The 12,809-nt window shown below is 62.1% G+C and overlaps 1 protein-coding gene across 2 annotated transcripts in view; it reads left to right on the top strand.

Moving 5' to 3' along the window:
* SFSWAP (splicing factor SWAP) overlaps positions 1–12,809 on the top strand; it is a 40,359-nt gene extending 27,550 nt beyond the window's left edge. Inside the window, exons 13-17 of one of the 2 annotated variants that reach the window (XM_024566712.3) lie at positions 1,350–1,615; positions 4,564–4,689; positions 11,318–11,482; positions 12,063–12,135; positions 12,497–12,809. In XM_024566712.3, the coding sequence (XP_024422480.2) occupies positions 1,350–1,615; positions 4,564–4,689; positions 11,318–11,482; positions 12,063–12,135; positions 12,497–12,562 (696 nt within the window). In that variant the 3' untranslated portion in view covers positions 12,563–12,809. The remainder of the gene's footprint in view (positions 1–1,349; positions 1,616–4,563; positions 4,690–11,317; positions 11,483–12,062; positions 12,136–12,496) is intronic. The other variant, XM_024566710.4, reaches the window with a different exon arrangement.

The raw sequence follows: 12,809 nt of genomic DNA, 5'->3' as shown, positions 1-12,809 counted from the left end.
TCAGCCTGTTGTCTGCAGACCCCTCCCTTGGGGAGAGGGATTGGTAGAGGCCTAGGCTTGGACAAGGCCTGAGGAGCCACCGTAGTTGGGAGAGGTGACAGAGACCCACCCCCAAGGGGGCCTGATTGGCCTGAAGGGTGTGCGTGGAGAAAGCGAGCCTAATGGCCTGCGCGCGGGTTTGGCAGAGCCTGACCTGGGGAGGAGGAGGGCCAGTGGCAGGGACAGCGTGGCCCCGCCCGTGTGCCAGCCCCACGGGGTAGGGTGTCATCCCACAAACGGTGGGGGGGGGGCGCATCTTTAATGAGTCTGAGGCTCCCTAGAAAGTCCCGAGTCCGTGTGTAATTATCCCATTTCCTGGTGAATGCAGTGTCACTCTACAAGTGAGATCTGAGTGTCACACGCAGCGACCTGCTCTCGAGCCGCTCATTCTCCCGCCACAGGAAACAGTCGTCGCTGGTGTGTGCGGGTGTGCTGGCGAGAAGTCGCCTGTGATCGAGGGGCTGATGGGATCACCTCCCAGTGTTACGTGGGGCGGGGCGGGGGTGTGCATTTTTAAGGATTCTCATAAGTGACTCCGTCTTCAAAAGCTCCCCTTCATTTCTCTCGGACACCGTGGAAACCGGCCTGTGTCCCCCCTCCCCCATGACGCTTCCTGCTTCGGTCACTGCTGCTGCGATGCTACCGCTCCGCCCCAAGAAGGCCACGCTGCCCACTGCACCGGGCACCGTGTGGTGTGGCTGCTGCTGTGCACAGCGGTTGGTGCTGCCGAGGATGGTGCTGCCTGGTCTGTGCCAGTGTCCCTGCTGCTGAGACCCAGCAGGCGACGCCACAGACATCTGCGTTCCTGCTCGACCGCCACCTGGCAGGGAGGTTTTCTTAGTCACAGCGCAGAGTGAGCGGGCCTGCCTCGTCTCATCCCTGCGACAGAGTGGTTTCTTAGAGCCAAGGAGGAGCCTCTTGCATTGAGGCTGTCTCTGAAATCGGTTTCGGAGTGTACACACACCCATCAAAACTGAGAGCCAGAGGCTCAAGGAACCTCCTTCCCAGGGGAAGGTCGCAATTATTTATGAAGAGCAAGTGTGGCTCTCTTGTAACACAGTGTCCACTTGTCATGTCTGGCCGCTGTGGCTGGGGTGGGTGGGGAGGAGGGTCCTCCCTCAGGGAGCTTGGGAGCTGCAGTCGCCTGAGTGGCCACATGCTGCCTCGGAGCCGTGTGGAGTGGCGTGGCCCTCTCTGAGGGCTGCCGCGGCGCGCTGCTGTGAGGGCCTCACTGGCAGAGCTTCGTAAGTGGACAGTTTTAAATGCCAAGCTTTCCCAATTAATACCCAGATGTCTGCTTCGGTTCCCAGGAAGCCAGCTCTGTGGCCTGCCCACTGCTGAGTGGGGGCCGGCCTCTGCCGGCTGCAGACACCAAGCCCCCTGAAGGGCCCTCGAGCAGAAGCAGAGACCCTCCCAGGGAAGCAGAGAGAGAGAAGAAGAAGAAGAAGCACAAAAAGCGGTCCCGGACAAGGTCACGCTCCCCCAGGTACCACTCGTCGTCCAAGTCCCGGTCCCGGTCCCACTCGAAGGCGAAGCATTGCCTCCCCAGCGCCTACCGGACGGCGCGGCGCTCCAGGTGGGTGTGCGGGAGCGTCTGTATGGGGGTAGGGGCGGCCTACAGGCCCGAGAAGGGGCTCTTGGGATGATTTTCTGTTTTTACTTACCTCTAAACCTCACAAGCTACCACCAGGTTTTTAAAAAACTACATGATTTTATTTAAATTTTAACTGGCCTTGCACGAAGCCAGCACAGCACATTTGCTGAATGTGGACGAATTTCTAGGGTTGGGAGCTGGTTTGTGTGGGGGAGATGACTCCCCTCCGCCTGTGTAAACGGCGGGACAGCAGAGGGCTCTGCCCCGGGCACCTTCCGCCCAGGACCGCTGTGCTCGTGGGGAGCAGTGGGGAGGCCACGGGGCTCCACTTCCCCGTCAGCAGCTCTCCTCCAGACCTCCCGCCGAGAGTCACCGTGTGCCCTGATGCTGCCCGGTCCAGGAGCCAGCCTGGCCTGTCTGGCCCCAGCAGTCCCGCCCGTGAAAGCCTTTAGGGGTCCCAGAATGTACTTCTCAGTAAAGCGGTTTTGCTGCTGCTGCTGCTGTTCTAAGTAACTGGCTTGCAGAAGGCTCAGAAAACAGGTTTCCGGGTTGAAAACCTGGGTTGCGCACTGACGACCTTCCCGCACGTCTCCGGGCATGGGGGGCGGGGGGGGGCTCTGTCCTCGCCCTGCTCCCACCTGGCGTTTGAGACTCTGTGGGACCGGCCTGCCTCCTCGAGTGCACGCCGGACTACGCGGGCACCTCGGGGGCGCACTTCAGGTTGAGACGTGTGCAGGAGACAGCTGGCCCTTCGGGACTTTGGACGACTGCGGAGTTGGGCCCAGAGTCTAAACGGGAGCCTCCTGGTGTTCAAGCTGGTCCCTCTCCCTGTCATGAGGCGACTTGCGAGGCAGGACGTAACGGGAGCGGAGCGAGGGCCGGGCTGTGTGTGCCTGTCCCTGGGACTGGGCAAGCAGGCTGTGGGCCTGCGTTTGAAAACAGGCCGTCTCAACAGCTCGAGGAGAACATCCTCACTCTGTGACGCTTGAGCTGTTTTTCCTTTAATTCAGATGGTTTTGGCTGCTTTGTGAGGCGGCCGCTGGCCGCGTGGCACAGGTGATGTACTCAGAGCGTGGAGTCCCCACTCTCGCTGGTGTCCAGGTGGCCATTACGAGCCGAGGGGCAGAACAAGAGCTTTCGAGCCCCTTTAACGGGGAGGAAGCCTGAGCAGGCGCTGGTGCGGCTCCTGCCCCCAGTTCCGGGCTAACTTGGAATCTGGCAACAGCCACTTCACTTTTCCTTTTTCTTTTTCTTTTTCTTTTTAAAGGGTACATGAATTGATTTTCTTTGGGGTGGGGGGCGGAGAGAGAAACATCGATGTGTAAAAAACCTATTGGTTGCCTCCCATATGCGCCTGACCAGGGATCAGCCTTGCAACCTGAGCACAAGCCCTGACTGGAAATCAAACCCTCGACCTCTGGGTTATGGACAGTGCTCCAGCCACCCGAGTCTTCCCACAGCTGGGCGAGACCGCGGGCCACTCCGCAGTCGTCCGAAGTCCGAAGGGCCAGCTGTCTCCTGCACGCTGCTGACGTGGAGGCTGGGTTCTCACAGAACGGAGACCGGCTGGCCGCCCCAGTGCGGGGACTGTCACCCTGTGGGACCAGCACAAGTCCTGGCCAGGGCCAGCCACCTCACCGCAGAGAAACCCGATGCCCGCCGCCACTGTGATGGCGTTGTGTCATTGAGGTTGTGAGCGCGCAGGCCTCGAGCGCATCCGTCCCCGGACAGCGCAGGGGTCAAAGAGCTCTACGCGGGGGCGCCGCAGGGGCCGTAGCGCTGGCCGAGCAGAGGGGCTGGGGCGCTCCCCCCCCCCCCCCTCCACCGTTAGTGCAGAGTGTGTGCCTGGTGTCACAGAGCCACCACCTCCGGGAGACACTGAACATGGCCCCCTGTCCCAGCCACACTGGGGCAGCCGCAGAGTGGGGCAGTTACCAGGCTCCTGTGCCCTCAAGCAGTTGGACTCTAGGTGCCCTTTCGAGCGAAACCCTGGTGAAATGTGCTGTTACGTAAATCCTAGGGAAGGTCTGGGGGAGAAACCGAAACCTCTCCGGAGCTGAAGCTGCCCTGGCTGGGCTGTCATTCAGGTGGGCCGTAGGGCCATCGTTTGGGAGTGGCTCAGGGCTTCTCAAGAATGCGGCTCCAGCCCTCTTCAGAACAAAGGTGTATTGTTTCAGGGTTTATTGTAATTAAAATGCAAGGTAGACGTTTTTAAATGGCAAAATCAAACTACTCTTCTTTATTGTTTTGAGTGGGTTGTCACGGAAACAGAACAAGAAGAAACTAGGTTTTTTCCTCAGATTTCTGTTTATTGCAGGTCTTTCCAACCCAGTAATTTCACGGAATGAACGAAAAACTAAACTGAGGGTCCTGACCCCATCATTAAAGGGCCCTCCGTTAAGGACCTTGACCCCCCAGGGAGGGTCCCTAGAGGGAGTGGCTGTGCTGCTGCCGCATGGGGGCGGAGTCTTTCCAGGCCCGTGGAAGGAAGGGTGAAATAGTAACGCAGTGCTCTGCGTTCCAGAAGTGCCATCAGCTTAAATTATGTAGCCTGCACTCTCATGCCTGAGTGGGCAGGGCGAGCAGCCTGCACTGGACGGGAGACACGTCCAGGCCTCGCCACGCTCCACTGTCTTCCCGTGGACTTGCTGCACCCGCCATCTCCCTTCCTGACTTTGGCAGAGTGGCCATGAGCGGAGGCTCGAGGGGTTTGGGCGGAGGCGGGACAGGGCCCATGGTGGCATCTGGGGCTGTGCACTGGCTGCTGCAGAGCCCGGGGCGGCGGAGGCTCTGCCTTGGAGCTGTGAGTGCTCAGGAGGGCAGATGGGCACGCCGCCCCGCACACTGGGCTGGGGTCCCCTCACGGCCCCCGTAGTTGGGCCACTCTGTGGCCCGCCAGCTGGATTCAACCGCCTGTATGTCCTGCCCAGGTCCCGGTCCCGGTCCCCCCGGAGAAGAGCTCACTCTCCTGAGAGGCGCAGGGAAGAAAGAAGCGTCCCCACCGCCTACCGGGTGAGCAACAGCCCTGGTGTCAGCAGGAAGCGGACCCGTTCCAGGTAGGTGTCTGCATCCCATAGCGCCAGCTGTTGGGGGGACTCGGAGGTGGGTCCCTGCGTTTCTCTCACTGGCTGCAGGTCCCCGGGGAGCCAGAGCTGGGGTGCACGCCAGGTCCCCAAGAGGCTCTTCTTTGCTGGGGGATGCGGAGCCAGGGCTGGGCCTTGGGGCTTATGTGGAGACTCTCCAGGTCCCATGGCCCCAGTGCCTGTCCCCGAGTCCAGCTGCCCCTCAGGACCACAGCCACGTGCCCTCACCTACAGGCAGGGAGTGGAGGGGAGGGACAGTGATGAGGAATGTCACAGGTTCAAGCCTCAAAGGAGATCCCAGCAGTGACCAGGCCCTGACCGCCAGGGGAGACCTGTCTCCACGGAGGAGAGCGAGGGCGGCCAGCTCCCCCGTCTGTTGAAGGAGAAGCCTCAGCTGCGGCGCCTGGTCTAGGCCTCCGACACCCTACAGGCAGGGTCGCTGTCCCGCCAGGGGACCAGAAGCAGGACTCCGAGGTGCTGAGGGCTGACCGCTCACACTGGAAGCCCAGGCACTGCCACTAGCTCAACGAGACACGTGGGGACACCTGGGCCTCTCCGGGCCCGCAGGAACCAAGCCAGCAGTGTGGCAGGCGCAGGGCCTCCTTAGGCCGGGAACAGCATCTCCTGCGCAGCCACAGGCCTCCGGGAACCATGTTGTCCAGTGTGGGTGCCAGCACCCCAAGGCTGTGCATCGCTTGGCTGGTGTGTTTTCATTCTCCCCAAAATGAAGGGGCCCCATCTTTGGTGTCCCCGCACGGGAGTGAGTGCAGCCTCCGGGTCTGGCTGGTGACCACGGTCCTAGTGACGCAGGTGTCAGAGAAGGCCAGGTGCAGTGTGCCCCGGGGCCTCGGCTCCGTGTCCTGTGCTGCCGGCTGCGAGCCAGGACACTCAGGTTCCAGAGCCTTCCAGAGGGCAGATCCCCAGTTTTGAGTGTGACTGACGGTCAGTGCTCTGACAAAACCCAGCTGCTGCCCGACCCATCTGTCCGCAGGACACGCAAGTCTGGCGGCCTGCAGGCGGCCCCTCCCCACCTTCACAGGAGCGTCCCGAAAGGCCTGTTCACAGAGGACGTTCCTGAAACCCAGCTAGTTCTGTGATAGTCCCATTAATTGATAAAATGTTATCTCTTTTAAATCCATTTTAAATTTTATTCCCAGATCAGATCGTGGCTGAACATTTGAAGTTTACCATTTTCTTTGGTCTCTGTGAAGGACATGATCTAAAATCACCACCTTGTGGCAACAGGTCTCTCCTAACAGAATAGTCTGTCCTTCACCCTCAAGCTAGGAGAGCTGCCGTGGGAGGGACAGGGGTCTTACCAGGAGTCATCGGGACGCGGGTGTGCTCTGGAGCCGTGACGAGCCTGGCGGGCTGCAGAGTCGGGCGCTGCCCATGCCCGAGCGCGGGCGGCACTGTCACTGGCTTGTCTCAGGTTCTCAGTTACAAACCCACAGTCGGGTGGATGTCTGTGGGGCCGGGACACGTCCGGTCAGCAGTCGGACGCCCCCGGCCCCTGCCCAGTGGGCGTGGTTCCCGGCTTGGCCAGCAGGCGGGGGCTCACCTGCAGGCAGGGTCACCCCGCCCCAGGGCTGTGCCTCCTGCCGGACGCGAAGGGTGATTTCTACAAGCTGATCCTCGAGTGCTGCTCTCACTGGCTTCTCACTCTGAAACCTTTGTAAGTTTCTGGCACGTTTGGAGCTCGCTGTTTATAAACAGTGCAGCGAACACCCGGGTGCCGAAAGCCCGTGGCGCGGTCAGCTCAGCGGTACTGCGCCCCCCGCCCCCTGCCCCCTGCCCCCGCTCCTGTGTGTTGGTGACTCGGCAGGTCCAGGCGGCTGCCTTCTGGGTCCCACAGTCTGGATCTGTCCTGTGTCCTCCTGGCTGGGTTCCTGTCAACTGTGGCAGCGAGAAAAGGGCTGGTGGTGTGTCACTTCCCACTGGGTCACACGGGAAGCACAGTGACCACCTGGCCCCTCGCTGGTGGTGCACCCGCACATTGAACTACCTTCTCCTCTGAATGGGGGAGGTACGGGGGCGGGGGGTGGGGGCGCCGCGTGTGTCCTGTGCCAGCAGCTGCTGCTCGTGGGTCTGCGCGTGCCCATGCCTGCTCCTACCGTGGCTCTCGTGCCAACCTCCCTTCTGTCAAGAAGACCCTCCTTTGTTTTAGCACCGATGTGGACTCTGGCCTTGGGGGGCTGTATCCTATTGGTTGTGTGGGAATCTGTCACCATTGTCACTGATGGTGACACCGTCTCAGGTCGGCCCACTTGGTTGCTTTGGGCACAACAGGAGGCCCCAGGCTCAGGGGGTGCAGCCCCAGCCCAGGACCAGCCGTTTCTAAGTGTGTGGGAATCACGTCTGGGTGCAGGGGGTGTTTCTCACAAGTGAGATCCCTAAGACAGAGCCCATAATACGGCAGCACCTGCCACAGGCCCGTTGTACCATCACCACGGAGACAGATGGGCGAGGGGGCAGGTCGCTGTTGTCCTGCTGCAGGGCCCTGGGCGGCGGGCAGGCGGACAGCATGCAGCGATTGGGTGGCAGGCAGCGGCTCCCGCATTACCCATGAGGTGCCAGGAGCTCCCGGCACACTGTGGTCACTGGAGGGTGTGCACCACGACTCCTTAGAGTGGCTGCTAAAGGACAGTTGCCGCAACACTGGCCGAGGGCGGGGACGGGAACCCTACCTATGATCCGTTCCAAAGGAGGCGGGAGGGGCACAGAAAACAAACGGAGGAGCAGCAGGTGGAGCCAGGTGCCCACCCTGCATGTCGTCGCGCCAGGCTGCCTGAAGACACGAGTCCAAGGCAGAGACTGTGGACTGCACCCAGAGCAGACCCGTCACAGGGCAGTGTGGCCACCGAGTGCTGCACCAGGCACCTCCTGGTGACCGAGGGCCGGCTCCTCCTGCGCCTGAGCCTGCAGAAAGGGGCCTGAGCTGAAGCAGAGATGGGTGCATGGCACGTTCACCAGCCGCACACCACAGCCCACGGCGAGGGCCCCTCATCCAGGCGCACGGAGCCGACCCCGTGGGGAGTGGAGAAATCCAGGGAAAGATACCTGCACGACTCCCAGGTATTTGGAAATGAACCCTTTTTTTAGTTACTTGTAGGTCAAAGAAGAAACCACAAGAGAAAGTAGATACTTTGTAGTAAAGTAGATAAAATACTTTGAAGTTAATGGTGATGAAAATGTAGCACATCTGGCGGGGGCGGTGGAGCTGTGCTTAGGAGGAAACCAGTAACTTCGATCGCTCGTGTTATAGGAGGAGGAAGGTCTGCAGATGACAGCCCACTCTTCTAAGAAGCTGGAGAACGCAGAGCAAATTAAACTCAGTCAGTAGAAGCCAGCAAACAATAAAGAGTGAAGATCAGACATTAATAAGGACGTAAATGTCATTCCAGTTATTTTGACAACTTAGGGGAAATGGACAGATTCCTGGAAGAACTTGCAAACTGACAACATTCCAGAAGAAATGGAAAATCTGAGCAGTTCGCGTGGGCCGGGGGGGAGGGGGGGCGGTTTACTCACCATTTCAGCCTTTCGTAGAGACCCAGACCCGGACGCCCCCGTCCGCGAGTGTAGCAACCGCTCCAGAAGGAAGGGCGCCCATCTCATGGCACTCTTGAAAGAAAATAAGAGGCAAGAACGGCCGGCCCCCTGCTCGCCCCGTGGGGCCGTCAGTGTGAGGGGTGGGGGTGGGGGTGTTCACAGACCAGCCCCCTCAAGAACACAGATGCAAACCCCTCCGGGAAACACCCGCTGGTCTGAGTCCAGCCGCGTGTTGGGAGGACAGCACGTCCGGACCAAGTGGAGTCTGTCTCGGGGGTGTGAGGCTCATCGGTTCCTGGAGACCACTCCTTACACCTCACTGCACCCAGAGTGAGTGGGGAAAGCCCGGCCACATCTCCATGGGCGCAGAGAAAGCTGTGCGATTCGTCCCTGTCCACTGGAAGGCACAAGGGGGCAGCTCTTATTACGGGGGGAGCCCTCCGAGGCCGGAAACGGGGCCCCCAGGTGTCTGCTCTGAGATGGGATTCACGGCGAGGACAGCAGGACAGGAAAAGACATGACGACTGGGAGGGGACTGCGGGCTGTCCTTTCACACAGAGGTGTGTCCTGTGCGCGCAGCGGCCTAAAACCCTGGAGGCGCAGTTGAAACAGGACCATCACCCCAGTGTCAGGGCACAGACAAGCCACAGGCAAGTGGGAGGAAACGAGTGGGGACCCACCGCACCAAAACCACAAAACTGTCAGGGAAGAGCTTCAGAGACAGACGCGGGCGCCCGGAGTCCGAGTTCACAGCCAGAAGGCCAGGTGGGGCTCTGGCGTCCCCATCCCGTGGGCCCTCAGGCCCAGCGCAGCGCCTGTGGGCCTGCGGCTCCCATGGAGGTCGCCAGGCTGGGGTGCTGGGTGCGTGCAGGGCCAGGGCTGGGGGGACCGCGCCTGACTCCAAGGCTCCTTTAGGGCGGGTCGTGGCCCGAACAGGGAGACCACAGCCATTCTGTGTCTTGAAGGAAACTTGGCCTTGGGGTTGCAGACTCCTGAGGGTGTAGAAAAGCCCACCCAGAGAAAGGGCTCCAGACTGGGCTGGGCTGCACTTCCCCTCACCCGGGAGGCACGGTTAGGAAGGGCACAGGCAGGCCCCAGGCGGGCGGACGTTTGCAGGGAGTGACCTGATTGAAAAGGGGCTGGCGACTTGAACGGCGCTTCGCGAGGGAACCTACGTGAAAGCAGCGTGTGAGGGGCCCAGCGTCCTCGGTCACCTGCTGGGGCAACGCAGGCTGAGCCCTGGGAGAGGCCGCCTGTCACCGGGGAGAAGGGCTGAGAGTGGACAGGACGGACATGACCGCAGGCTGGCAAGGGTGCAGGAGGCCAGACCACTGCGACACAGAGTCCCACACGGGCCCCTCTGTGGCCCCGTGCGGGCGCCGGGGACGCGCACGGGCGCCGACCGCAGAGGCCACGCGGTCTGTCGTCACGCAGGACCGGAAACGGCCGGTGTCTGCTGGCGGGAGAAAGCCTAGACCAGCGCGCACGCCCACGCGGCACCGCTCGCGGTTTCTGTTCTGCCCGGCGACACAGCCGGCTGTGCGGGGAGCGGGGCGCAGAAGAGCAGTGCTGCTCCCCGGCCCTTCTTTCGGGCACCCGCGCGCAGCCCGCTCCCCGCCGTTAGTGCGCGCTGTCGATCTCCCACACGCCTGCTCAGAGACGACCGCCTCACCGCGGTCCGGTCCGCGCAGAAGGAGCGCGTGTGCGGTGGCGCCGTCCGCACCGTCAGCGTCGGCCTCCGCTGGGCTCGGGTGGATCCCCGCCCACGAGGTCCAAGTGTAGTACCATTGAACGGGGTGACAGCCAAGGACGCTAACCGGCCTTGACTTACTCTGCTCGGCAGCCGCAGAAACTGTCGAATTTAGGGCTCGGCTTGTTTTGGACTGAAGTCACGTGCTACTAAGTACCTAGTTCTCTCTCCTTTGCTGCCGTCTGAGCCCGCAGCACGCACACCCAGACGCGAGAATGGCCCAGAGCGCATGCAGCTGGCACAGGGCCTGGTCGCGGTTTCCACCTCTGCGTGTGGGTGTCGGGAGCAGCCTCTCCATTTTCGGCTCGTGTGTCCGGCCTCCTGCCTGCGGCCTCCACTCCTCGGGGACGCCACTTCCCAGGGCTACCACCACCTCCGCGGGTCCCTCTCGATGACCACTGGGCCCTGCTGCACACGCCTGCCTGGCTGTGCTGGGTGTCAGAGGCCTGTGCCCAGGAGCAGCACCAGGGGCATGGACTGGAACGCGGGCCCTGCCAGCACCTCAGGGCCGTCCCTGGCAGAGTGTGGCCAGTGGACATGGACATGGGACAGGGCATTTCCCTGAGCACCAGGGGACGGGGAGGGGCAGTGAGTGCAGCACTCTGCCCACAGCCCACACTGCAGACCACAGGGAGGCCGCCTGGGACAGGACGCAGGCAGGGCTGGGTCCCCGGCCAGGGCAGTGGCACCGCCCTGGCGCAAGAGGCCCACTCGGGGCCCTGCCTGAAGGAGCCAGGTGGGGTGGCCCGGACGCCAGGCTCGGAAACTCAGGCTCTGCAGCAAGGCCTGTGCCCACACCCCGGCCCATCCCCGGCCCCCGCGCATCAGACCGCACTTGGGCAGCGGGTGACAGCCAGTGTGCACTTCTTGTCCCCTGGTTCGGGGACATGGGAATCACCCTGGAGGGCAGCCTCCTGGGGGAGAGGACAGCGAGACCGAGAAATGCCGGTTGATCAGTGATGGTGTTTTCTGAGTGGGCAGTGGGCTCCTCAAAGGCAGAGGGGTGGGGGCGTGAGAGCAGGAAGGGGCATGATCTTCCGTAGTCTTTCTGGGGGCCAGGGGCTGGTGGGCAGGGTGGGTGGCGTCCGACCATGTGGGAGCCGGGTGCCGGGTGGTGCAGGCGGGACAGCAGGCGGCACCTTCTCGTGTTGTTGCAGGTTTCTCCGCACTTCGGTGCAGCTGGGCAGGCGGGGAAGCGGCTTGGGCCACTTTCTGGGTGTTAATGGCCAACGGTTTGTGGAAAACCCCAAAGCCTCAGAGCTGGCTCCAGGCCTCTGTCTGAACCCACTTTCCTTACAGAAGCCCCCACGAGAAGAAGAAGAAGAGGCGCTCGCGGTCACGGACCAAGTCCAAGGCTGAGTCCCGGTCAGCATCCCCGAGCAAGCAGGCCCCGCGCCGGCACTCAGCCCACTCGGCCAGCATCTCTCCCGTGGAGAGTCGGGGCTCCAGCCAGGAGCGCTCCAGGTAACCCGGCCCGGCCCTGCTCCCCGCAGCCTCCCGGAGCTGAGCAGGAGGCGGCACTGGGGCGTCAGGGCAGAGGCCAGGCTTGGGGAGCGCCGCCCCCGCCCCCACCTCCCCTCAGGCAACAGTCACAGACTGGCCCCCATCCTCGGGGCTCTCCTGTGGTCAGAGCCGAGAAGACGGGCAGGGATGGGGGCGCAGTCCTCAGACGTTGTCACCAGTATGCCCACAGCCACTCTCCATGTCGTCACGGCCCCCGGCGACCCTCCTGTATCCTCAATGGACGTGTGGGGTGGGGGCCAGGCGCTGGGTCCACCGTGACGGGGACCTGGCAGTCCCCATCCACATGTTGCTCACTCCCAGCCACAAAAGGTAGGGCCAAACTGTCACTTCCTGACTGGGCGGACGGCGGCGACACCATGCTCACACAATAGTCACGTGACCGGCCTGGTCAGTGCTCAGATGCGGGTGTCCCCATGCCAGCGTGGGGGCTGTTGACTGGCTGCCCGGGGCTGTCTGGGTCACTCACTCTCAGTCACATTGTGCTGTGTTTTTAAGCCTCCGAACTCTCTGTCTGTATCAGGGGCGTTTCTCAGGAAAAGGACGGTCAGATCTCTTCGGCGATTGTGTCTTCTGTGCAGAGCAAAATCACTCAGGTGACACAGGGCGTCTGTCCCCCTCTCTCTGTAAAGGGCCCTGCTGTCCCCTCATCTCATCCGGGCCCACAGGGCTTGGCTGGTCGCCCAGAGGCTGGGGGTGTTGGCCTCGCCCTGGCCCAAGCGTTCCGTCCCTCTCGTCCCCCCGGGTTGCCATGTGACACGGGGCCTGCCGCCCACAGACCTAGCCCTGGGAAGGTCGGGAACCGAGCCCACCCTGGGATGGGCCTGGGCCACACAGCACGCCCCCGGGCCGCCGCCGGTCTCTGCCCACTGGCATTGTCACACATGGCTTCGCGGCGTGGGCGTCCGCCTCCCGAGTTGTAATGGATCTCACAGATGCCCCTGTCTCCTCCCACAGGACCTCATGGCCAAAGTCAGGGCGATGCTCGCCGCCTCCAAAAACATGCAGACCAGCGCCTCCTGAGACGCGGCGGCCGGCGGCCGTGGGCCCGGGCTGCCCCCGCATGGGCCTTGCGGAGCCGGCCAGACACCCTGGGTGTCCGCGACAGCGGCGGCTTTTGTACGTTCATTTTTGATGACATTTTCATTTGAAGATTTTGACCAGCAGTCTCTTACCTGTATATTTGTAAATAATATCATGTTTCTGTGAAAACGTATTATCAAATAAAATGGGAGGAAAACAGCTTTTCTAGCCAGCGACTGTGGCTGGT

Source organism: Desmodus rotundus, chromosome 7 (genome assembly GCF_022682495.2).
Source record: "Desmodus rotundus isolate HL8 chromosome 7, HLdesRot8A.1, whole genome shotgun sequence".
NCBI classification, from domain to species: Eukaryota; Metazoa; Chordata; class Mammalia; order Chiroptera; family Phyllostomidae; genus Desmodus; species Desmodus rotundus.
Note: the sequence above shows the minus strand (reverse complement) of the source record. Positions and strands in the feature narration are given on the sequence as shown.